General features: G+C 44.1%; 1 protein-coding gene across 1 annotated transcript in view; it reads right to left on the bottom strand.

Moving 5' to 3' along the window:
• Positions 1-25,674, bottom strand: part of GATAD2A (GATA zinc finger domain containing 2A) — a 1,922,743-nt gene that overhangs the window by 774,644 nt on the left and 1,122,425 nt on the right. Inside the window, exon 4 of the mRNA XM_044054781.1 lies at positions 16,382-16,528. Coding sequence (XP_043910716.1) covers positions 16,382-16,528 — 147 coding nt within the window. The remainder of the gene's footprint in view (positions 1-16,381; positions 16,529-25,674) is intronic.

Here is a 25,674-nt window from a genome sequence, read left to right on the forward strand (position 1 = left end):
AAAGATGGGTTAGTCTTGAGTGAGAGACTGTCAGCATGGAAAATGATGAAGAGCTTTACAGCCATGAGTGCTTGTAGCTCTGATACTCTTCTAGCTGAAGTGGTGGCCTGAAGCAAGGCTGTTTTCCAAGAGAGAAATTTTAACTCTGCTGAAGCAGCAGGTTCAAAGGGGGGAAACATGAGCTTTTCCAGTACAAAGTTACGGTCCCAAGCAAGGGTGGGTGGTCTCCTTGGTGGCCTTAAGTTGTTTGCCCCTCTCAGGAATTGTTTGATGAGAGGCTGAGAGAATAGAGGTGGCTCAATGTTGTAATGAGCCGAGATGGCAGAGGCATGTATCTTAATAGAGAAGGATAGGCCTCTGTGGAGTAGTTCTGCTAGGTAATCCAGGATTAGAGGTAAGGAGGGCTTTGCTGTGTCCTTTCCTTTCGACTGAATCCAAGAAAGTACAGTTGTGTACACTTACCATAAATGTAAATGTTTGAGTGTATTCACTGCTGCAGTCATCACATTTGGGTTACCTGCTTGCAGGTAGCCCTTAGTCAGCCTGAATACCAGAGTCTTGGGATTTCTGCGTCGGATGCTGTCGCTTCTTCCATGGTCAGGTGTATAAAACATGCAGCCGACGCCATTACATCAGTTTTTCTTGCCCCAGATGTCAGGTGCCCCCACATGAACACCCCGAGAAAAAAGCAAATACACATGATATAAAGTATGCCAAACAAAAAAAGAGATAAAAATAAAGTAGTCAGGGGGCTAGAGGGAGGGTAACCAGGACTGCAACAGTGAATATACTCGAACATCTACATTTATGGTAAGTGTACACAACTTTATTATGTTCTTCGTGTTTCACTGTTACAGTCATCACATTTAGGTCAATTCCCAAAGCTAAGGAAGGGTGGAGGCAGTTAAACATTAGGGCTAAAAATGAGGCCCTGTAAGACTGCTGTGGCAAATCCAGCTCTGGATTTAGAAAAGATAGGCAAGTGGTAATGCTTAGTGAAAGTATGTACAGAGCTCCAGGTTGCAGCTTCCAGGATGTCACTAGTAGGGACTCCTCTGAGAAAAGTAGTAGAGGTAGATGCAGCCCTGGTGGAATGTGTTCTTATCCCCTGTGGGGTAGGTCTTCCATGGTGCTTGTAGCAGAAATAGATGCAATGTGCTATCCATTTGGATATGGTTTGCTTTGAAATGGCCTTCCCCTCTGCCCCTGTAGTAAAAGTTGACTAGCAGCTGGTCAGATTTTCTGAGAGGCTTAGTCCTGTCCGGATAAGAATCTAAGCTGTCTGTGCACATCTAGGGAATGCAATATCCTGTCCCCTTTATTCTGGGGATTAGGGAAAAAAGGTTGGCAAATGAATGGACTGGTTCAGAGCCACACTAGATGCCTCCTTGGGCATAAAAGGATGGTAGTCCTGAGGGAAACCCTGTCCGCATGGAAGATAATGAAGGGTTCCACTGCCATAAGGGCCTGCAGTTCAGACACTCTTTTTGCAGAAGTGATGACTAGAAGTAAAGCTGTTTTCTAAGAAAGAAATTTCAACTCTGCTGTAGCAGCTGGTTCAAAAGGATCCCTAATGGGGTACTTATCTTTTAGTAAACTTCAGGTCTGAAACTCGAAAATGAAAATTTCAGGAGGCGGCCGACCAGCACTTGTGAACTGCTTCTGCTTTGGGCACTGCACGGCAAGAAAGACTGATGTAATGGTGTCGGCTGCATGTTTTATACCCCTGATGACCTGACGTCATGGAAGAAGTGGCAGCATCTGACGCAGAAATCCCAAGACTGGTATTCAGGCTGACTGAGGGCTACCTGCAGGCAGATAACCCAAATGTGATGACTGCAACAGTGAAACACGAAGAACATATTTTTTTAATTTCTCCAAATCTTTTGGGTTTCTAATACTATGAAGGGAATGGACCCCATTCTTAAGTCAAAGTATGATTTAAATTCATGAAATTAGTATTGTTTCACTCTTTGATTTCAGCCAAAAGTGCTCTTTGCAGAACCCACAATGCGCCCAGCAATGACTCCCTCCTGCAATTCGTACACAGTTATCAATGAACAATGCTACTTTTGTCTTCTTTTCATGGACCACTATATCTGGTTTTCTCACATCTACCTTTTGAACTGTAGGTAATGGGTGACCCCACGTGATTAGACATTTTCTATGATGCTTTGTGGCTCGTTTCCAGTGTTTTTTCAGCTACTTCAATATGTTTGCGCAATCCCAACTGTAACAGTCTTGCCACATTATTATATGCCTTTCAGTATACAGTCTTTCTGCCATTTGTATATCACAACCAGCGACAAGGTGTATGACTGTTTCCAATTCTGTTTTACAAAATCTACATTTGTCGGTTTCTCCCACACGTTCAATGGACTTTGTAAACCAGCATGTACATAGCCAACTATTTTGGGCTGCCAGTATTAACCTTTCCTCTTTTGATTTGAATTGGTCTCTCCTTAACCATTCCTGCATTCAATCCTGATCAACATGAGGTTCTTCCAGTAGTTTTCTATACTTGCAGCTATATTTATGCATTTTCCACACTTCTTGCCTTCTCATTTGACCAATCACCTTATTCTTCTTTTTGTTTTTCTGCCTGATTTTTAACTACTTCTGGTCTGATTTCCATTCCTTCTTGACTCCGATATAGTTCTGCTAGACTAAGAAGGGAAGGCTTGTTAGATTTATTCTCCTCGTTTCAATTTTCACTATATTTGGGTCTTGTGAGGTCAGCAGATATGTATGCAGTCCTACAATTGCAGATGTAATTAATTTCAAGTAGGCCTATACCTCCTTCGAATGTGGAATATATAATCTTGGTTTGCACTGATTTGTTTATAAATCATTTGATGAGCATGAAGCCATCCTTCTTTTCCCCTGTCTAATCTATCAGACCTGTTTTGGGGCCAGTCAATCATTCCATAACCGTAAATTAGGTCAGGAAGAGCACACTGGTTTATAGCTTGAGTTTTGTTCCTAGACGTCAACAATGTTTTCAGGATTAACTTAAGTCTTCTAAAACATTCCTAAGTTTTATTCGCATTTGTTCATGTTTTACTGTTGATCCTTCATCAGTTCCCAAATATTTATACACTCTCTCTTGCTCAAGTTCTTTTACATCACATTCTTGTCCCAGACTGATGTTAACTTGGTGCTGCAGCTTTCCTGATTTAAAGGCTGCATTTGCACATTTATCAAGACCAAATGACATTCTTGTATCATCTGATAAAGTTTTGACTACTTGCAGTTGTGCTTTCAGTTACTCATCTGATGAGCTACACGGTTTTAAATCACCAGCAAAGAAAAGATGAGAAGTCTTTACACTTTGTTGCTTTCTGGGAGCCAAATTACAGACATGACCTAATCTGTTAGACAGCCTAATGGGTTAAGGGCAAGGCAAAACAGCAACGGTAGCAAGACACACCTTGGAATATCTCCCTTCGGATTTCTATTCTTGGAATAATAAATTGCCCATTATCATGGCTTAACTGTAAAGTGGTTTGCCACTATTCCATGGTCACTGTGATGTAGTTTATCAGTGTAGGGTGCATCTTATACATTTTAAGCACTCTTTTATCCATGAATGTGGGATACCGTCAAATGCTTTTTTGTCGTCAATCCATGCCATACTCACATTCTTCCCCTTTTTACAGTTCTCCACTATGACTAAGAACAAATGATCCTTTGTTCACCATATGACTTTCTTTTATTGTCCTTTTGTTCTGTTGCCATACAATTTTTCTTTTAAATGACTATAAAATCTGTCGGCATCAATTCTAGAGTATAGTTTATACGTCTTCGGAAGGCAAGTTACTGGTTTATATTTTTTTGGGTAGCTTGCAGGTTCACTCAAGTAGAAGTATTGTTTTTCCTCTTGTTAGCCAGGTTGGTGTTTGCTTGGGGGTGCACATATAAATAGTTCTTACTCATCGCTAAATCTTTGTGCAAATATTTTAATACTTTTAACAAGTTATGTACTGCATCTGGGCCCGGGGTTTTCCAAGTAGAGACTTTCCTTAACTTGGTTTCAATCTCTCTGGCTGTTACTTCATCCTATTTCATATCCTGTACCTTTGAATTTCTTATGCTTTCTTTTTCTTCTTCTATCCATTTAACACCTTTGTTATGTTCCACAGGATCTTCATAAATACTTCTCCAAAATTTATCTATTTCTTCTTTTTTTGGTAGTCTTTCAAATCTTTTACCTAGTTTCCCTATTTTCTATAAAACTTTTTTGTGTCATCAATAAATTGTTTATTTTGTACTTTTCCTTTATATTGATCTGTGTATCTTCTAAGTTTTTCTGCTTGTGTTGATATTTTTATTTTATCTGCGACAGTGCATGATAAATCCTGATCCGTAACAATATTGCACATTGCTTTTATCACATCTGAGTATTTTTGTTGATCTGGTCCCTCTTCTATACTCGTGTCGTCTTAATTTGTTTTTGCTCTCTCTATTCAATACTCCCTTGATGGTATTCGATTTCTCCCCTTCCTTTCTCTTACTACACTGTTACTATGGTAGAATTTTAATCTGTCGTTAATTTAGCTTCACAGTAATATATCCTGTTTACTTCTGTTTTATTGCATGGATCTCTATAGACAGCCCTAATTACCATGTTCATTTGTTTTATAAAACTTCTGACTTTTCAGGTTTTATCTTTTTCAGTCTATTTCTTTCATTGATCTTAATATATCTCTCTCTATTAAAATCAATCAACTCTTTTCTTATCTCATTTTCTTCTAAATTGAGGGCACATTTTTTTGTTCTCTACTTTCTGCGGGCATTGTATAGGAAGTTCTATAGCATCTTCCTGTGGCAGACTTTCTTCAATTTCGTCCTGTGTCATCTGTTGCTCTGTCATACAGGAACTCACTGGCCTATCACTCAACATTACTTGTGTCAGAGTTGCCACAGCTTCATGTTCCTTCTCTTGCTATCCAGCTTCAAGTCGATGTTTATACTTGTTTCCTGTGGAAGGCTCCAAAATATCTTCATATGGCAGCTGACCAGATGCTTCCCATTCCACCGGTTTCTCCTTAATTTGGATGTCCATTGCTCTATCCTGCTGTGGTGCTTTCTAAGTTAGATTTCCTACACTGAATCCCTCACTTTGCAGTCACTCCATATCTTCAGTTTCTATTGAATTTCTCCATTACTAAACGTCTTTTCTAGTTTTCCTCTTTGTTTTATTTTTTTTTGTATTGTAAAGTTTTCCAGGTCTGGATTGCTTTGCCTGTATTTCTCTTCGAATATCTTTGGTGCTGCTCTTTTCATCAATTAGTTTTGCTTTATCCTTTGCGTAAACATTAAACCATATTAAATCTCTCTTTCCTATGTTCATATTTCTTTTCTTCAGATGTCTCCTGAACTTCCTGTTTCACCTTACTTTGGGGACTTGTTCCAACATGCTGTGATGTAACCTGTGTTAGACCACCTACACCAAATCCTTCACTTCGCAGGCATTCCATAACTTCAACTTCTATTTTTTTAACTTCTACTTTACTAATCTTTTCTACATTCCCTCTTTGTGATAATTTTTTTTGGTGAAATTTTCCATATCTGGATACCTTTGCCTGTATTTCTCTTCGAATACCTTTGGGGATGCCTTTTTTGTATTGATTAATTTGGCTTTCAACTATGCATAAATATGCACCATACCAAATCTCCTTTTCCATGTCCACATTTCTTTTTTATAGTTTTCAAAAATCTCAAGGTTTTGTTGTTTATACTTCTGCACTTCCTCAGATGCTTCTTTTGCCACACAGATCAAAGTTTCTTGGTCTATATAATGTTTTTCACAAATCTTAAATTAACACAATTTTTTATTTGAAGCTTCTGACAGTTCTTGTGGATGTATTTTTCTTTCCTCTAATTTCTCTCAGTCTTTTTGCATATCTCGTGTCTGGGAAGTCTGGGGTTTTTGCATAATAGTAACAATACATAATTTCTTTCTTATCATCAATAGTCCACTATCGTATTTATGGCTCTCTTTTCGGCCTATCTGTTTTTGTGGACTGGTACCTCCTTCGACGTCCTCCCCCTGGGCCCGGTCTGGCCCCTCTGTAGGAATGTTTCTATATTTTGAGGATTCTACACTGTAATTTTTTCCAGTCCTGGCACCAGTGCGCCTACCGGGATTGGGCACATTTTTTTCATCCTGGGTCTTGTGCGCCCAGCTATTTCTTTTTAATTTTTGACAGACTTCTGTCCATGATATATGCTATATAAAATATAGTCTATACATCAGTGTCGTTTTGGTGAGATATTATGAACAGGGTCCGCCTCATGAAAGAACTCACCAAGCCCTGAAGATGAATTTAGTTTCAGCAATACTACTCTCCTTTGCTTGCTGACTTATCTCTCCATCTGGACCGCTACATAACTTTCATAACTTCTTGAGGATGTACTCCTGATATTATACGTCAGGCAGTTTATGGCCATAAATGCCAGGGTGACAGAAGCACATGTCATCTTCCCCTGAAGTGACATCAGCCCATCAGCAAGGAAGCACAACTTCCTGCAGAGTAATCAGTGGGGGCAGAGGATGTTATGGCTATGCAGGACAATTCTTGGAAGAGATCTTTAAAAAGACAAGTGAGAATTCAAATCTAAAAGACAGAAAGGCAGTCAAGGTAAGCAACTACTGAAGAACACATTTTTTAATCTACCTGAGAAAATGCATTTTAAGAAACGGGCTACTTTTAAGGCGGCCACGGTGGTGCAGCGGTTAGCGTTGCCACCTCGCAGCAAGAGGTTCTCCGGTTCGATCCTTGGCTGGGGTGCCTCCTGTGTGGAGTCTGCATGTCCTCCCGGTGGTCGCGTAGGTTTCCTCTGGGTGCTCCGGTTTCCTCCCACATCCCAAAGACATGCTGTAGGTGGATTGGACACTCTAAATTGGCCCTAGGTGTGAGTGCGTGCATGTGTGTACCTTCTGTGGAAGGTTGGGCGCCGGGCTGGTAACTCGACACCGTAAAACTCCACTGCCAATCATGAGCGGACAGGTGATCTGCTGTGGCGACCCCTAACCGGGAAAAGCTGAAAGATGAAGGCTACTTAGATTTTTGACAGTCTGCACATGATCTTTAAGGTTAAACAACTCTACAACATACTTCAATGAGGCAATGAAACTACATAGGTGCATACAAAAGTATGGCACAAAATTAGAAGTTATATACTTACTATAACTTAGCATAAGTGTTGCCCATTTTCATTCCTCCTTACAAATTGGTTTGGATCAGATCCTCAGATCCGACTCGGCCACATACACAAGAACTTAGGATGCAAATCTCAAACTAGTCTGTTCTCTCCCCAACACCTCAGGCTGAGTTTCCTGTCTAATCTCCCACTTTATAATAGAAATAGATATACACAAGAAAATGTTAGGGCTCAATCCTGGAACTGAAAAGTTCCAACACAGTCTAACAAATACTTTTAGGAGTGACAAGGATGTGGTACGGAAGGGAGGGAAGGTAAGGATGAATGAAAATGGACAATACAAATGCCAAGTTATGGTAAGTACATAACTTCTAAATCTGATGATGTCCTTTTCACTCTTCCTCACAAATGGGACAATCCAGCTACACAGCCCTTAAAAGGCCCTCGTGGAAGGACATGCCAGAGCACTGTCAAACAAAATCTAATTTGTAATGTATAACAAAAGTATGAGTCTTTGACCAAGTGGCTGCAGCACAAATAACATCAATGGAAGTCAATGAAAAAAGCAGATGAAGTAGCCATAAACCAAGTGGAGTGAGCTCTAGGGGGGGGTGGCAAATCTAGTCCTTTCTGAGTATAAACCAATGAAAGGCAATCCGTAATCTACTTGGCTAGTGTAATTTTAGATGCTGCCTGACCCAAGCAGTTAGGGGAAAAGGGATACAAAACAACTGATGGGATTTCCTGAAGTGCCTTTTCCTGTGAAGAGTAAAATGTAACTGTCTGTGCACATCAAAGAGATGAAGCATGTATTCTCCCCCCTTATTTGTAAATTTTGGAAAGAAGACTGGTAACTGTATGGACTGGTTAATGTTACTTTGTCACCACTTTAGGGAGAAAGAAAGGGTTGGGTCCATTCAGACACCCTGTCCTTATGAGAAATAATGTAAAGAGGCCTAACTGATAGGGCCTGGAGCTCAAATTCTTTTTGCTGAAATGATAGCTACTAAGATCTTTTTCCAAGAATGAAACTTCATACTGCATTTGTCTGCCTGTTCAAAGGGCTTCTGAGTTAATCCCTGAAGGACAACAGTAAGGTCCCAAGGAGAGAGTCCTTTATTGGGGAGTCTGAGGATAAAGACGTCCTTCATGAAAGCTTTTCACAATTTGGATGAAGCCAGAGATAAAGAATAGTTTCCAGAATGGAAATTAGAAAACGCTGCCAACTGAAGCTTAATAGTAGAAAAACTAGCTCCTTTTTAAAAAGAGTTGTTATAAAGAGAAGAATGGCCAAAGTAGGTGCTGAAAAAGGGTAAATACTTTGGCTGGCAGCCCAAATAGAAAAGCTTTTCCATTTGCTTATGTAGACCTTCTTGGCAGAAGCCTTCTGGGAGGCCAAGATAATCTCACAAACTGGGGAAGGCAAGCCTGGACTGGTGCTGGAAGTGGAGAAACCATACGGGTTAGCTTCAAAGCGTGGAGACTGGGGTACTGAATTCTTGAAGGATGAGAAGGGAGATCCAGAATGGGTTCCAGTATCGATGTTGGATATCTCAAGTGAGACCAAAAGAAGAGGAATCACCTGTTTGAGGCCAGAAGGGGGCAATGAGGATGACTGAGGGCTTCAGCCTTCTTGCTTTCTGTAAGAACTTTGGAGGAAGAGGAGGGTAAGCATATGGAAGACCCAGAGGCCAATTGTGAATCAGAGAGTCTCTCTGTGACTTCCCGGAGGGGGCAATCAAGGCGAAGTACTTACTCCACTTGTTGAAGTGTTAGGCAAATAGGTCACAGCAAGACTGGCCCCAGAGGCTGAAGATCATATTCACTACTGACTGAAACACCACTCAAGCATCAGAATGGATCTGCCGAGCCTGACTGCTAGTGCGTTGGTTTTCCAAGGTATGTACATTGCAATGAGAAAGTGGTCTGAAGCGATCGCACATTCACAAACCCTCATGGCCTCTCTACAAAGTGGAAAGATCAGGTTCTCTCTTACTTGTTGTACCACACTACTGACATGTTGTCTGTATGAATTGCAATAGTCCCTAAAGGGAGAAAGTCCTGAAATGCTTGCAATGCTAGAAGGATTGCTTTTCATCTCTAGGACGCTGATATACAACTTGTTCTTCATAACGGACCACGTTCCTTGGACCATCTTTTCCAAGAAATGCCTCCCACACCCCAGTTGGGAAGCGTCCGTGGTAACTGTGGCAACTGGAGGGGGAAGGGTGAATGGTCTGCCCAGAAACAGGTGGTCAGAGTGAATCCACCACTGAATATGTCTGCAGACTGAAGTCAGTACTATGGGATACAACTGGGCTGACAAAGCACGGTCCACTGAAGGATTTGCATAAAAAATCGTGCTACAGGGACCAGAAGAATGGCAGCTTACATCAATCCAAGAGCTTGTAGTACTAATATTGCTGGAGGAGTTCGGTGAAATAGTGCAGACCAAACCTGATATCTCACGGATGTGATGCGATGGAGAGGCAAGGATGCCATCTGAGTTGTAGTATCCAAAAGTCCTTATGAATTTCATGGTCTGGACAGAGACTAGGTTCAACCTTACATGGTTCATTGAGATGCCTAAAGTGTCTGAGGCAAATAGCCCCTGGGTTGTACAAGAAGCCAATCGCTGACATATGGAAACGCCTGGAATTCTCAGAGTCTCAAGTGAGCTGCCACAACTGCAATGCATTTGGTAAACACCCTGGAGGGCTGTGGTGAATCCAAAGGGCAGTGCTCTGAACTGGTAATAATAGGCTACCAGCCAAAAGCGTAGATGTCTCCTGGATCGCCTGACTATTTTTATGTGATAGTTCGCATCATGGATGTCTATAGAGCATATCCAATCATCCTTGCACAAAAGAGGCAGGACAGATGAACTGTAACCATGCAGAACTTCATTTTTTTTACATACTAGTTCAAGTTGCTTAGATCTAAAATGTGTCTGAGGTCCCCTGTTTTCTTTGGCACTAAAAAGAAGTGATGGTAAGTTCCAAATCCTATCTGGTCGGGAGAGACTTCATGGATGATACTTTTCTGTAGCAGCTTTTGTATTTCTTGTGCTGCATCTTCCATCTGACTGGGTGGAACATCAGGAAGTTTCCTCTTTTTGGAGAGGAGGAAGAGGAAGGGAAAATGCTATGCAGTTACCTTGGATATGACTCTTAGGCTGTGTGAGTATGCGGGTACGGACGGACGTTAGGTAGCGAGCAAGAGAGGGTGGAGATTTGACGTCTGTGGGGTGGGGGAGTTAAGTTGTGAGTTAGGGTTGAGGGGGGAGTTAGGGTTGAGAGTTAAGAGGGGAGGGGGGTGAGGGGTGGAGTTAGGGTGGGTTAAGTGAGTTAGGGTTAGGAGGCTGTGAGGGGGGGGAGTTAGGTTAGGTTAGGGGAGGGCCGTAAGAGGGTGGTGAGTGGTGGAATGGTAGGGTAAGGGGTAGGTGTTAAGCGGTAAGGATAAGGTTTGTAAGGTGGTGTGTGGTTTTGTTGTAAGTGTGGTGGTTGTGTGTTGTTGTGTGATTGTGGTGTGTGCAGAGAACCCTCTTGGCACATATGAATTTTTCTGTGATATCTGTCCAAGCATCTAGGTGCAAAGAGAAACTACCCCACCTGCCTCCAGAGTTAGGACAGTCGGGCAGTGCTTAAGGAGCACTGATAGGGTCCTATTTGAAATGGAATGTCTGCAGCCCTGGTTCTACAGGCCCCCTCTGGGAAGACATCTGCCTTTAAAATTCCCTCCTCTGCCTCTGTAGGAATTATCCCCGCGCAAATTCTGGAAAGGCTCTTGAGATTTTTGCAAACTACATCATCTTACCACTTCGCTGATTTCTAGAGAAGGTCCGTTGAGTAGAAAACTTGATTCCTATGGCAGAGTCTTTCTCTCTTGTTCACTGCAGGTAAGCGTGACTAACTGATGGCCCAAACAAGGAAGTGCCATCAAAGGGGACACTGACGGATGTCCTGAAGGGCTCCACAAAATCACATTAGCTGTATCCAAGCATGTCTCCTTACGGCTATGATGGGCTCAGAGCTTGGACTCAAAGATGGATAGGATGCGAGATAAGGCAGGACGGTTCTCTGTGAAGAGAGAAACCCCTTTCTCTCACCTTGAATGCTGAAGGTAGGTCAGGTTCGCCCACGGATCCGAGCCTCATGGGGAGAATCAGATCTGAGCTGTCCAGGGCTGAGGCTCCAAGAGGAAGGTATGGATACCACACATTCTAAACCAAACCCAACCCCTCGGAAATGGCACTGACTTCTCAGATCAGAGACTCGCTCCGATTAGAGGGTATAAGAGCAGAATCGATCAGGGACACCACAGGAGTTGAAGAAGGTACTTTCCTTGAATCCAGTGCCGAACTTCTCAGGGATCTCCTCCCCTGGGACTCCGAAACCTCTGAATGGATCATAGGAGGAGAGGAAATGGACTTCGCAGGTGCACTCACGGATCCAGGAAAGGCCGGAGCTGGCAGGACTTCCATCAGGATCTGAGCCTTGAGAAACGTCCTCATCATCCTATCCACGTCAGTCTCGGACAAACTTCTCGCAGGTCTGGAAGATACTCTGGATAAGGGTCTAGACTGTTTCCCAGAGACTGATAAGGTTGAGTGGGCAGACAAGAAACAGGTTTCAGTGTGTACTCTGGAGTAAACAAGGGGTTGGGAGGCTGGCCTAATGGTTAAGGTGTTTGCCTTACATACACAAGGTGCAGAGTTTGAGTCTCACAAGGGATAATTGGCTAGGCTTACAATGGCTCCCAAGAGCAGTTAGCTTAGTACTAACCTATGAACCTATGAACTGAAATGGTTGTCAAATCAGAGGACTTAGGATCGGGAAAAGAAGCAGATGGCAAGAAGGAAATGATAATATGACCCAAACCTTTCAGATCTGATGAAGGCTTTGGATCCGAGGTGGTCGGATCCGAATTTTTTAAAATTTTCTCCAGTGGCTCCGAAGAAGTCCTTTAGGACATCTGAGGAGATCTCTTCCTGATATCCGAAGAGACTGGTTTGGGTGTTTTAGAGGGGGTTTGAACACCAGAAGAAGCAGGTACCATCTCTCTTAAAATCAGTTTATTGCACCTGTCCAGTAACACCTTGGGATTAAAGGTGACACAAATGGGACAGGGCGAGTCAAGATCTGGTCCTACAAAATACGCGCCCTTCTTGTGTGCATCTGAGTTTGGGATCTTTTGCCCACAAGAAGTGCATTTTTTAAAGCCAGATGGTTTCTCTGACATGGCCAGCGAGAAAAATACAGTGTAACTTATAAAGAAAATTCACAACTAAAAGTATTAAATAAGGGGGTTTTTTTTAAGCAGCCTAAGAAAATAAAAAGGAAAGAAATACCAGCTATGGTTAGTGGAGAATACCTAAAAAAGGTAAGGAAAGATGTACCAACAATGGTATCAAGACTACTCAGAGTAAAAAATGAGAAGAGAACAGAGATACTAATGCCAGCAAAAAAACTTTAGAGGGCGGAAACAGAAGTTGTTACAGGTTTTAAGAAAAAAAGGAAGCGAGCTCTAGGAATAGGAGTTATAAGAAAAATACTGCATACTATGCTCGAGAAAGTACAGCTGTGTACACTTAACTCTGGAGTTCCCCATTTCTAAGTTATTAGGAAGAAGGTGTTTCTGTTGAGCTGCCACTCGTGGGAGTCCAAGAGCTTTCTGCTTAATTGGTCTGCCTGGGAGTTGAGAAAGCCTGGCAGGTATTGTGCTAACAGGTGTATTCACATGGAAGAAGCTGTGAACCAAAGGGTCATGGCCATCCTGCACAGCGGGTAGGAGCGAGTCCCCTCCCTGCTTGTTGATGTACCACATCACAGTGGTGGTGACTGTTCTGCTCAAAACACCTGGAGAGAGAAGGGCTTTGAGAGCTATCAAGGCCTGCTGCACAGACATCTCTTTTTGACTGATGTGCAGGGGGAGTTGCTGGAGGTTCCATTGGCCCTGTATGCGCCTGCCATCCAGGTGTGCGCCCCAAGCGTTGTCCAATGCATCTGTGGTGAAGGTCTGAGCGGCAGGGTGTAGGGAGAAGGGCATTCCCTTGTTGTGGGAGCAGGCTGTTGCCCACCATAGAAATTCCTTCCTCAGGCAAGGAATAATAGGCAGAAGAGTTTGCATATCTTTAGAGTGTTGACACCAAAGGCTCTAAGTACCACTGAAGTTTCCTCATATGCAGTCTGGCATATGGAATGAGGAGTATGCAAGAGGCCATGAGCCCCAGGGCTTGCAGTAGTTTCCTTGCAGAAAGCTGGGGCCTGGTGACCAGTTGAGAGAAGTAAGCGGATAGGAAAATTTGTTTCTCTGGTGTAAGGCATGCCCATCTGGGATGCTATGTCCAGACTTCCTCCCAGGAAGATTATCCTTTTGGTGGGTACCGGTTTGGATTTCTTTTCATTGACTGTGTACCGTAGGGAGGTTAGTAGGTCCTTTACAAAGGCCAGGTCTTTCAGCGGCTTTTCCTGGCTGGCTGCCTGAATAAGGCAGTCATCTAAGTAGGGGTAAATTTGAATATTTCTCTGTCTGCAAAAGGCAATGGCCGGAGCCAGGCATTTTGTGAAAACTCGGCGCAGTAGATAATCCAAAGGGAAGCGTCTTGCCCTGAAGTGGACACATTTTCTGCAGGACTCCCTAATAGGAATGTGGAGGTAGGCCTCTTTTAGGTCCAGGGCGGCTAGTCAGGCGTCCTTGGGGAGCGTGGGTAACAGCTGCTGGAGGGTGAGCATTTTGAATTTTGGGATCACCAGAAAGGTGTTTAGAATGGATAGATAGAGGATGGGATGCCAGGTGCCCTCTTTTCTGGGCACCACAAAATCTCTGGAGTAGAAGTCTTGGCCTATCTCCTCTGCAGGAACGTGCTCTACTGCCCCCAAGGAGAGCAGGGAATGGATTTGCTTTTGAGCCTCTGCCCACTGATTCGGTGGGAGATCTGGGAAACCTTTTGGGGTTGAAAGGGTGCGGAAGGAGAATTTGTACCCATGAGACAAAATGTTCAGAACCCATTGGTCCTTGGTAATGGTGGCCCAGGTGCTTGAGTGAAAGGAGAGTTTTCCTCCTAGGGGTATGTGAAGGTGGGCAGAAGAGAGGTTGGGAAGGGGCGAGTCATGGTGAATTCTTACCATAAGGGGGTGGCTTAGAACTCCCTGGTTTTGAAGTGGAGGCAGTCCACTGCTTAGATCTCTGCAACTCCAGGGGCTGCTGTATGGGGGGGGGGGGTATGTTTCCACAGGGCGTAGGCTGTCCCTGTCTATTCGGAGCAGGAAAGGACCAGTGCTTGGAGGGAAAATACCTGCTGAACCTAGAGGGCTGGACCTGTAAGAAATCTTTAACAGTCTGCAGAGATTTTGCTTTTTCTTCCATCTTTTTTAAGACCTCTTCTGCTTTAGTGCCAAACAAGCTATCTTTGTGCAAGGGTTCTTCCAACAATTCTGATATGACAGTCTGGCAGTGGTTGTTCCTTAAGCCATGCATGTCTTCTAATGACAGATCTGGTTGACTGCTGGCCTGCAAGAAGCTTCTAGGGGCGTCAAAACCACAGTGTAAAGTGTGTTTATAGTTACTCGACCAGCAGAATGCACTATTGTCCTGTATATCTTTAGATTCTCCCCATGCAGGAAAGGAGGAAATTTTTTGTTTAAGGAGTTCCAAGGTATATTGTTGATACTTGAGCACATGGAACTGACAATTTAGTGCTCTGATAGCAATTGTAGTTGAGGTGTATACTTTTTTACCTCATCTGTCCAATGCTCTGGAATCCCTGTCTGAGGGAGTGGGATTCTTAGCTGAGGTTGCTTTAAATTCTTTAGGGCCTTGAGTAATAACCTCAGGGTCAGCTGTTGGATTTTTTAAAAGATATTTGAGAGAGTCAGGGACTCTGTAGTACCTGTCTGATTTTCTGGGAGCAGGAGGAAGGGCATCTGGAGTAGAGCTGGATTCAAGAAAGACATTATCCACCACATCTAGGACTGGGAGGATGGCTAATGGCCTGTGTTGTGGAAGGTCCAGGAACTCTGAGTCTCTTTTTAGACTGTGGGTAGTCTTGACTCTCTCATTGGAAATGCTCCCTTAAGGTATCCAGGGTTTCCCCAAAGGAAAAATCCTCTGGGGGAGAAGCTGAAGGAACAGATTTCTCTGCATCAGAATCCTCATATGTGGAGAGGGGCTGCATGTCTTTATAGTCAGATGCATCGGATTCATCTGACTCTTGTTCAGACAAAACTACTGGAGACGGATCTCTTTTCCTTTTTGAGGGAGTGGCTTGGCTTCCCCTAATCAGCATGATAAGGTCTTCTGCCATTTTAAGCATTTGAGACTGAGGCAAGGGAGCAGGCGCATGAGAATGGGTAGTCGGTTTCTTGGGTGTGGTTCAACCCCTGGGCCTAAGGAACTCGGTTGTTTTCGAAAGAATGGTAGCCGTGAAAGAAGGCATTGGTTTATGTCGGGATTCGGTGTTGCAAAGGACTTCCTCAGAAGCCAGTGCCTGCACAGAACTAGAGGACTGTAAATGAAAATATCTGGCAACAATAAGGGCCTGACGAAGAATAGTTCTGATGAAGCAATGAGGGACGTCGTGGACTGTGCCTAGACAAGTGACGCAGTAAGAATGGAAGTCCCAGTGTGGTTATTTGCTTTCCACAGGCAAGACAATTAACTTTTTCTGACATTGGTTAGTGCAAGAAAAAAGGATTCCCAACAGGGTACTTAGCTTTCGAAGACTTCAGCAGCTGACCGGCACTTGTGCAAACTACCACTGCCTACACGGCAAGAAAGACTGATGTAATGGCGTCAGATGCCTTCCTTTATATCACTGATGACCTGACGTCAGTCCTCAAGCGACAGCAACCGAAGGAGAATACTAAGTCTCTGGTATTTAGGCCGGCCAAGGGCTACCCTGGCAGGGATAACCCAATGATGGCTGCAACACTGAAACACGAAGAACATCGGAACCTACATTTAACCATGATGGCGGTATACAAGATCTGAGGTGCTGGGGGAAAACAGAGCATTACGGGTAGAAGTAGGAGCTCAGGAGCTGGATCCGAAGTCTTGTGTATGTGGCAGAGTCTGATCCAAGAATCGGATCTGAACCCACTTGTGAGGAAGAATGAAAAGGACATCATCAGATGAGATGGCTTCTGTCTGATATAATTTGAAGGAAAAGGCACCATTTGAAACCAAGAATCACCCCCCCCCCCCAAATCATTACCTTTTGAATAGGTGTTGCTGTCAGCGGCGTCTCTTTCTGAATTTGAGACTGGCGCAATTTTTTCAAAAGGACTAACTTCGCTTCTTCTAAACGTAACTCTTCTTTCAGCTGTTTGATAATTCTGTCTCGCTCCTCAGGAGTACTCTTCTGTTATAAGAAGGTAAGAAACTGTTAGTGCACAAACAAATATTAAGATTCTCCACTGACAGATACTAACTTTGGGTACAACATACAGCTCTCCCAGATGAAACAGCTCTACCAAAATCCAGCTGAACTTACTCCACAGAGCAGTGTCGATTTCAAAACAAAGGCGTATGACCTGAAACTTGATAAATGAGACTACAGAGAGACAAAACCATCCAACTTCAAGGATGATTATATCAAAAAATTGTACACAAGTAACAAAACTGAACTACAGAAGACAAAAAAATGGTATCTTTCCATCATTAGAATTGTAAGCCAACTCTCTACAAGTAAAAAAAAAAAAAAAAAAGGCCTAATTATATCCGAGGAAAAAGCTGGATTTTTAGTTTGGATTTTAATTCTTAAACCGGATTACAAATGAGTGCAGTTATCCGACCACTTTTCAAACAGTAAAATGACCAGATCATTTCTTGAAATTTAGTAAGAAAATACACACTACAAAATGAATCAAAAGCAAAATTAGAAACAATATTACAAACACAAAGACTAATAAAAGATATGCCACTAAAAAGGTTTGAAGCACACAAACCTGAAAATGTCCTTTCTGAAACTAAAATGCAGTTCGCTACAGTAAAAACGTACAACTTAACTGGTGTGGTTGTAACAGGTACAATGTACATTTTAGCAGGCTTAAGGCCTGGTGCTACAGGTGAAAATATATTAAAAACTAGTACCACTAAACAGCAAGGTGTGTGTGTTTGTGGGGGGGGGGGTATAAAATTAAGGTTTACTTACAGAGTTATATATGCTTCTTTTCACAAATATGTACAAGTAACCTTCTGTTAAAAGTATGTATTTTAAAAGCTTTGTGGATTTCAGTTTTAAAAGAAAAATCCTACATTCTAGGGCACTGGAGGTGACATCTTTAGGTCCAGAGGACTTGTAACGAAGGCCATCTCTAACAAGAATGTGCATCAAAGAAAGGCAGCAGTCCAGAAATTGTGGTTTATAAATGAACATGCAACAAAAAAACAAGGTCAGCTCCCTCACAGACAGGCAGCCATTAAAGCCCATTCTGAAAGGCTGCACTGATGCTCCTTTGTTAGAAACTCAGACTTGTGTAACCAACATCAGAAAGGCTCTGGAATTTCTTAAAGGGGGGACACACAACAGGTATGCTGAAGTAAGTCTATTTCTACAGCTTCTCTATCTTCCAGTCGCATTATTATTATAACTATACAGCTAAAACATTTAAGACACTGAATATCAATTTTTTTTAGCATTTTAATGGACAGGATTTTATTTATTTTTTTTCACACAGCTCTAATCAAGCTAGACATAACACAGCATCAACTTTCTTATATGCCCAACAATACCAAAAGCAGAGTTCTGGTCTTGCCAGCCATCAATCTTATCAGTCTGACATGTAATCAAAACAGCAATACTTAAACCTATCCAACAGGATGTGCAAATCACAGGCTGTTTACAGAATGCAAACAATGCTAGAAACACTGCAGGTAATCTCAATTCTGGGCACACTGCAGGAGCTGCGAAGAGCACCTTTGGCTAAAAAAGACTGCAACAATATTAATTTCATAAATTTTAACCATACTTTGACTTGGGACTGGGGTCCATTCCCATCATGACATTAGAAACACAGAAGATTTGGAAAAAGTAAACCATAAGAAAGAATAGTTGTGTAAAATCTTACCATAACCCATAGGTGTCCTTCTCTTCCGTGTTACAGTATTCTAGATGTGGGATTTCCTGCCCCCAGGTAACTCGTACGTCCGTTCCTATACAAAAGCTTTAGCTTGGCTGTTGCAGCATGCGTGGGACGTAGGGCCACAAACCAGGGGCCTTAAATGTGACATCTGCACGCACAATCCTCAGAACATGAAGGCCAGCAGGAGGGAATGCCAGTGGTTTCCAGGTGTGTGATACGGTGTCCTACTGAACATAGACAGGACAGATGAGGAATAGGACCTGGGGGGACTGGTGGGTGGGAAGGAATACGGCAACATGGAAGAGAAGGACATCTATGGTTATGGTAAGATTTTACATAACTATTCTACGCCCTTCTATTCCTATGTTGCAGTATTCTAGATGAGGGAGCGTACCACACCTTACGCGGATGAAACGGTGTGGTAGATGAAGAGGGTTCTAGAAAACCCTGCAGGATTACTCTGGCGAATCCTGTCCTTGCTCTGGAAATTTGGTCAAGTTTGTAATGCTTGGTGAAGGTGTGGATAGTGGCCCATGTGGCTGCTTACAGAATGGATGCTGTGTCCAGGCCCTTCATAAAGGCCCTGGAGGTGGCTACAGCTCTAGTGGAATGGGTCTTAATTCCAACTGGAAGTTCCTTTCCATGGTGGGAGTAGCAAAGGCAAACAGATTTCCTAATCCAGCATGCAATGGTTTGCTTGGAGACTGCCTTGCCCAGGCCCTGGGGTGAATGGAGACAGAGCTGGTTAGTTTTCCTGATGGTTTTGGTCTTGTCCAGGTAAAACCTTAGTTGTTTGTGTACTTTCAAGGAGTGCAGGATCCTCTCCCCTTCGTTAGTGGGTGAGGGGAAGAAGGTGGGTAGATGAATGGATTGGTTTAGAAATAAGCCATTAACCACCTTTGGCATAAAGGAGGGGTTGGTTCGCAGGGACATCCTGTCTTTGTTGAAGATGGTGTAGGGGGGACAGGCCATTAAGGCCTGAAATTCTGACACTCTTCTGGCTGAAGTGATAAGTCCAGGTCTGTCTTCCATGTACACATCTGCAAGGAAGAGGCCCAGATGGTTTAAAGGGATGTTGGGTTAATTTCTCTAGGATGTAGTTAAGGTCCCAGGGTGGGGGATACGTTTCCTAGGTGGTTTCATGTGTAGGACCCCTTTAAGGAAGAGCTTTACGTTGAGCCTGGCAAGCAAGGGGGGTTTTCCAGGGGCAGGCAGGCTGATATGGCAGAGAGGTCAATGCAACAGGTTTGGGAGGATGGCTTAATAGCTAAGGTGTTTGCCTTATAAACACAAGGTGCAGGGTTTGAGTCTCACAAGGGATAATTGGCTTAGCTTAAATGGCTCGCAAGGGCAGTTAGCTTAGTACTAAAACTATGAACCTAGGTGTACTTTTATAAAAGAAAAAGTCCACTTTTTATCAGTTGACACAGGTAGTTTAGCACTAGGATGAACTCTGCAGTGAAAGGGTCCCCTCCCTTGTGCAGACACCATTTGGTAAATCTTTCCCACTTAGCCAGGTAAGATTTCCTGATGGTAGCTTTCCTTGCTTCCCTTAGAACAGAAAGCATGTTCTCTGAGTAGTGGTGTCTGAAAGGGATCAAAAGTTTATCACCCACAGAGTCAAAGACATCACATGTAAGTGTGGGTGTAGGAGAGTTCCTTTGTCTTGTGTCAGTAGGTCCACCTTATAGGGCAACTTGAAGTGATTGCCCTTGGATAGCTTGTGAAGTAGGGGGAACCAGCGTTGCCTTGGCCAGTAGGGAGTCACTATTAAGATTTTTGGTTTGTCCCTCTATTTTCAGGACGACTTTCTGAATCAGTGGGAATGTGGGGGGGGGGGGGGAGACAAAGGAACTTCCCCTCCCAAAAGATGTTGAAAGCATCCACTCTCCATGCTAGAGGGGAGTGGGTTTTGGAGCAAAAGGTCCACACAGCTGCCTTTTCTGGGGGAGGGGAGGGGGGGCAAACAGGTCTATTTGTGGAGCACCTCGCCGGTGGACCATATCCAAGACCACCCTCCCTCTCCCTGTTGAGCATCCATTCGTGCTGAGGCGAGGAGGTCCTGCTCAAGAGATATGGTTGGTGGTTGTCCTGTGAGGGGATGTAGGCCGCCTGCAGGACTAAGTTGTGACAACAGGCTAAGCCCCATATCAGCAGGGTTAGTCTGCACAGCTGCTAGGCCTTTGTTCCGCCCGGTTTGTTGATGTACCACACCACTGTGTTGTCAGTCACAATCTGGAGTACCACTGGAACCAGAAGGGGAGTGAAGGTCTTTAGAGCTAAGAGGACTGCTGTCATTTCCCTGATATTGATGTGCTTGGCCTTAAGAGAGGGATGTCACTTTTCTCTGAATCCTGTAAGAGCCGGAGTTGCTCCCCAACCTGAATCTGAGGCATCTGTATGCATAACTTGGGTTGGGGTGGGGGGTTGCAGTGGAAGCCCTGGGTTTATTTGTGCTTGCTGGATCCACCAGCTGATTTCTGTTTTCAGACAGGGAAGAAAGGGAATGACTTGCTCTAGGGGGATGTAGGTGTTGGGACCAAATGTTCTTCAGGTACCACTGTAACTTGCATGTGTGCATTTGTGCTAGTGGGAGCATAGGAATGGTCACTGTCATTAACCCCAGGAGATGGAGAAATTGCCTTGCTGTCACCTTTTGGGATAGTAGGGCTTCCTGGAAGTGGGAAGTCAAAGAAAGAACCTTGACTTGTGGGAGAAAGGCCTTTACTGTGTCTGTTCTGATTTTGCAGCCTAGGAAAATCTTGTCCTGTCCTAGGGTCCATGAGGACTTGGGGAGGTTGATGGTGAACCCTAGATTCTGCAGAAGGGACATGGCGAAATGTAGATGCTTTGCTAAAGCATCCCTGGACTCTGCCAGAATTAGGATGTCGCCCAGATAAGGGTAAATCTGTATGCCCTGGATTCTGCAGAAGGCAACTGCTAGGGCTAGGCACCTTGTAAAGACTCAGGGGACCGTGGATAAACCAAAGGGCAAGGCAGTAAAAATTGGAAATGAGAGGCAGGTCCAGAGAAACACAGGAATTGTCTGTGGGCATTCCTGATCAGTATGTGTAGGTAGGCCTCTTTTAGGTCCAAGGTGGCCATGAAGACATTGGCTGGGATAAGAGGCAGCAGGGAGGGGAAAGGAAGGTACCTGAAGGTGGAGATTTAGATAAGACAGGTCTAAGATGGGTTTCCAGGGGTAGTTGTTTTGGGGGGCACTAGGAAGAGACGGGAGTAGAAACCCTTTCATTCCTGTCCTGGGGGGGACTGGCGCTATGGTGCCTAGCTTTAGGAGGTCTGTCAGCACCTGTGGCATGAGATGGGTCTGATTTTTTTTTTGGGAGGGAGATACCTCTTTCTGGGTGTTTTTTCTTTCCAGGACAGGAAGTAACCTTTTTGGATAATGGTTAAGACCCACTGGTCTGTAGTGATGGATTGGCAAAGGGGAAGACAGTGGGAATGGCAGGCTGAGGGGGTCAGGTGGGCAAGGCAGTCACGCATCACTGGGGCCTTCTCTGTCCTGAAAAGGTGGTCTGGGTTGATGTGGTGGAGCAGGCGGCCTGGCAGTGGTAGGTCTTCTAGCCCCTCTCCTACACCTGGAAGAGGAGGTAGAGGGTTGAGGATTACGTCTCACAAAGGTGGGCTTAGCAGGGTAGTTCCTATAATACTTGGGGATGGTTATGCCAGCAGATGCTTGATGTTCTGAAGTTCTTTGCTTTTTTCTTGCAGATTTTTAAAGAGGTCTGCAGATTGCTTGCCGAAAGAACATTGTGGTCTAGAGGGGTGTCCAATATCTTAAGACTTGAAATCCTCAGGGAGGTTTGAGTCTAAGCCAGGAGTCCCTCCTGAGGGCAGAAGCAGATGCTGCAGATCTGGCGGATGCTTCTGCAGCACCATAGCTGCATCTGATTGAATGTCTGGCCACCTGTTGTGCCAAGGAAAGTTTGAAGGTAATGCCTGTCAATGGGACTATCAGGAAAGGATGCCAGCATGCAGGAGGCTTGAGAGACCAAGTCTAATGCATACCTGGTCATGTGCATCTGATAATTTATGGCTCTGAAAGCCAAAGTGGAAAAAGTGTAAACCTTCTTTCCCATCTTATCCACATACTTGCTATCGTTATCAGTACATAGAAGAGAAGCAGAAGGCAGCAGTCTAGATTGCTTATCTGCAGTGGTGGCAATCACAGCTGGGTCCGCCACGGCTGGTTTAACCAGGAATTTATGGTCCTCTGGTACTTTATAGAAGTGGTCCGGATGGTTAGGGGCCAGAGGCTGGGGCCTTGGAAGCAGAGTTGAAGGCATCCAAGAACGCAGGCAGAACCGGGGGTACCGCCAAAGGGGAAGGGGATTCTACTTGCAGCAGCTCAAAGTACCTTTTTTGGGTATCAGTCATTTGGGACATATCCCATTTAAAGTAATCCTGTATCTTGGTGATGGTCTCACCAAAAGTAAAGTAATGTCCTCGGTGGGGGGGATACCCTTCCACAGATTCCTCATCACAAGAGTAATATTCCTGAGGGGAGGCAATCTGAGAAACATAAGAAATGGACTCTTCTGAGGATGAGAAGGAAAAATCATGTTCTTCCCTGACTTGAGGCATCATGGGTGGAAGGGAAGAAGCAGGCCTAGGGCTCAGAAGAGGCAGGGTTGAGGTTGCTGAGGCAGAAGGCCTATGGGCCATAAAGGCCTGCATGACAGAAGAGGTGAAGGCCTGCCAATCTGGTGTGGCTTCTGAAGAGGAGGAGGTATGTTTTGTTTTCTGCTTCTTTTTGGCCAGGGAGGAAGTAGAGGGTGGCCTGGCATCGGGTTTGGACAGTAACACATCTGCAGTCTGGATCCGGGTCGGAGGTACCACCGATACTGGTTCCCCCTTGACATAGACGGCCGATGTCTGGATACACCAGAGGAAGTGTCGGTCATTGGCTGCGAAACGGCTTCCTTGAGGGATGTCGCTGCAGTCGATGGTGGCTGTGTGTCGGGAAGCGGAGTGACAGGTGAGGAAGGCCTAGGCAACTTGGTCTTCTTGCACGGAGGTTCGGGTGCGGCCTCCGATGCAGGATCCATTCTGAGGGAGTGATTGTGTTCCCGGCCTAGGCAAAAAACTCACCTGTCATGGGCATCTTTACGGGCTATCTGGCACCCACATTGGCACTTTCCCTTTTTTCCTGACATCAGCTAAAGGCTACAACAACAACCAAGTGTTAGCAGTAATATTCGGCACAAAAATAAGAAAATTAGAAACCCAACGGGTTACTTATCTTTGGGTTGCAACGTCTGTGAAGAGGCAATCACACGATACGAACGTCATCTGTGGCTGAAAAGTTTTGAGGATTGTGCGTGCAGACGTCAGATTTAAGGCCCCTGGTTAATGGCCCTACATGTGACGTCCCATGCACGCTGCAACAGCCAAGCTGAAGCTATTGTATAGCAGCCAACGTACGAATCGCCTGGGGGCAGGAAATCCCACATCTAGAATACTGCAAAATAGGAATAAAAGGACATCATAAAAATCTTAGCCTGCATGTGGCAGGTGAGACATACTTTCAGACAGGATATTAAAGGGCACAAAATTATCACACTACAAAACTAACACTGAAGACTACACCAGCTGTATATGCAGGGCCTTTGAATGTTTAATAATAGGAATAAATCAAGCTGCAAAATCTGCCCAAAGCAGTGACCAAGAACTGAATCAGCTGCAAGCAGGATCCAGCCATTTGCAGCACATAGGACTTAGAATTCAAGGCCAAGGAATTAAACACCTGAGCTTGTTCTGGCACTGCATCTGAACTAGCACTTTTCATAAAAACTTACTACTTTGTAGACTGAAATGACTTGTTCACAGCTATGGTATCCAGGGACTTACAATGGCTTAAATAAGATACACACCGAACTAGACTTATTAGAGGTTACTCTTAACTTGCTGCAGATAGTACAAGAGATCTGACCTCAATTTCTGTCGCTCCTCCCCCATTTCTCTGCAGACAATGAGATATCTCATCAGTGTTCTGTTTTCACTTTGTCAAAGAGGTGTTTTCAAAGATAATGCAATCATACACTATACCACATGTACACAGCAATGATAATGAATTACTGTATTTTATTTAGCCTTTTGCTTCTGTTGGGAGAATGTGACTCTCAGAAATATGACTTGTTAGCTGACCCATTTTTGTTCACTACAGTAATCTACTTGGCTATTGCTCAGCAAACTGGCGATTGGTCCTCCACTTTTAATATGAAAAATCAACTCACTGGAGCCTAATTTTAAAGATATTTAGAAGAAATTTGAGTGCATAAATTCTCTTTCTAGTAACTAGTCTAGTTTTCTGCTTGCTGTGCATGCAGGCATCGGTCATGCCTTGAGATATGCTACTGCTACTTTCACTACCAACGAAGTTTCCAAAGATGGGGATGTCACAGCTCTGGTGCCAGCCCAAGATAAGCCACCCATAATGGGGCAGAAACAATACTGACAGTGCTGGCAACACAAAATTAGATTCTGTGACTATGGCTACAACACTGGTAACATCTACTCAGAAAAAAGGCCTGGCAATCCACTTCCATATATCATCATGAATAGTCTATGGACAGTGGCAAGATAAACTACAATACACAGTCAAGGATGGGCTCATAAGGTTGGCAAGCACTCAATAAGCTAATGGGGAAGAAAGAATAGTTGTGTAAAATCCTACCATGACCATATACCTCCTTCTCTTCCATGTTACAGTACTCCAAACCCTTGGGTTTTTCTCCTCTAGACAAACGTCTGGCCTGTATACAAAAGCTTCTAGTCACTGCAGGGTAAGTGGAACGTCTGACATAAGCTAAGGGAACTTGGGCCATAAAAATGACCTCTGCACGTACCAGACGTTAGAACAGAGTGCCCCAGTCAGATTCCAGTCCCAGGATAACTGCACAAGTCCAATGCCATCCAAGAAAGGGGAAGGAGGGAGGAAAGAAATACTGCAACATAGGTTCATAGGTTCATACTAGGCTATCTGCCCAAGGGCATTTATAAGCCTAGCCCATAGTTATGTGGCTTTCGCCACCCCTTTAGTTTGAATAAAAACTATGCCTATCATTTTTCTGTGCCTCTGTCAAGCAGTGACACTGAAGTAATCCCTGGGGTATATCTGCGATCTCCCATCCATTGGTCAAGATTCCTCTTGAACAAGGCCAGCGAGGTGCTCTGCCTCACATGTACCGGGATTTTGTTCCACAGCATAGGGAGTCTCTGGGTGATGAATCTTTCCCTCCAGCACGTTCTATTTATAACCGTGTCAAGGTTTAAGTCTCCCGCCCTTGTGGTTCTGAGGGATCTAGATTTTTTGAGGTGAAGCATATTCATCAAATCTGGGTTTGACATGGCCTTATATGTCAGGCACAGGTCACCTCTGAGCAAGCGGTATGAGACTGAA

Source organism: Protopterus annectens, chromosome 13.part0 (assembly GCF_019279795.1).
Source record: "Protopterus annectens isolate FY-2018-M chromosome 13.part0, PAN1.0, whole genome shotgun sequence".
In the NCBI taxonomy this organism is placed as follows: Eukaryota; Metazoa; Chordata; order Ceratodontiformes; family Protopteridae; genus Protopterus; species Protopterus annectens.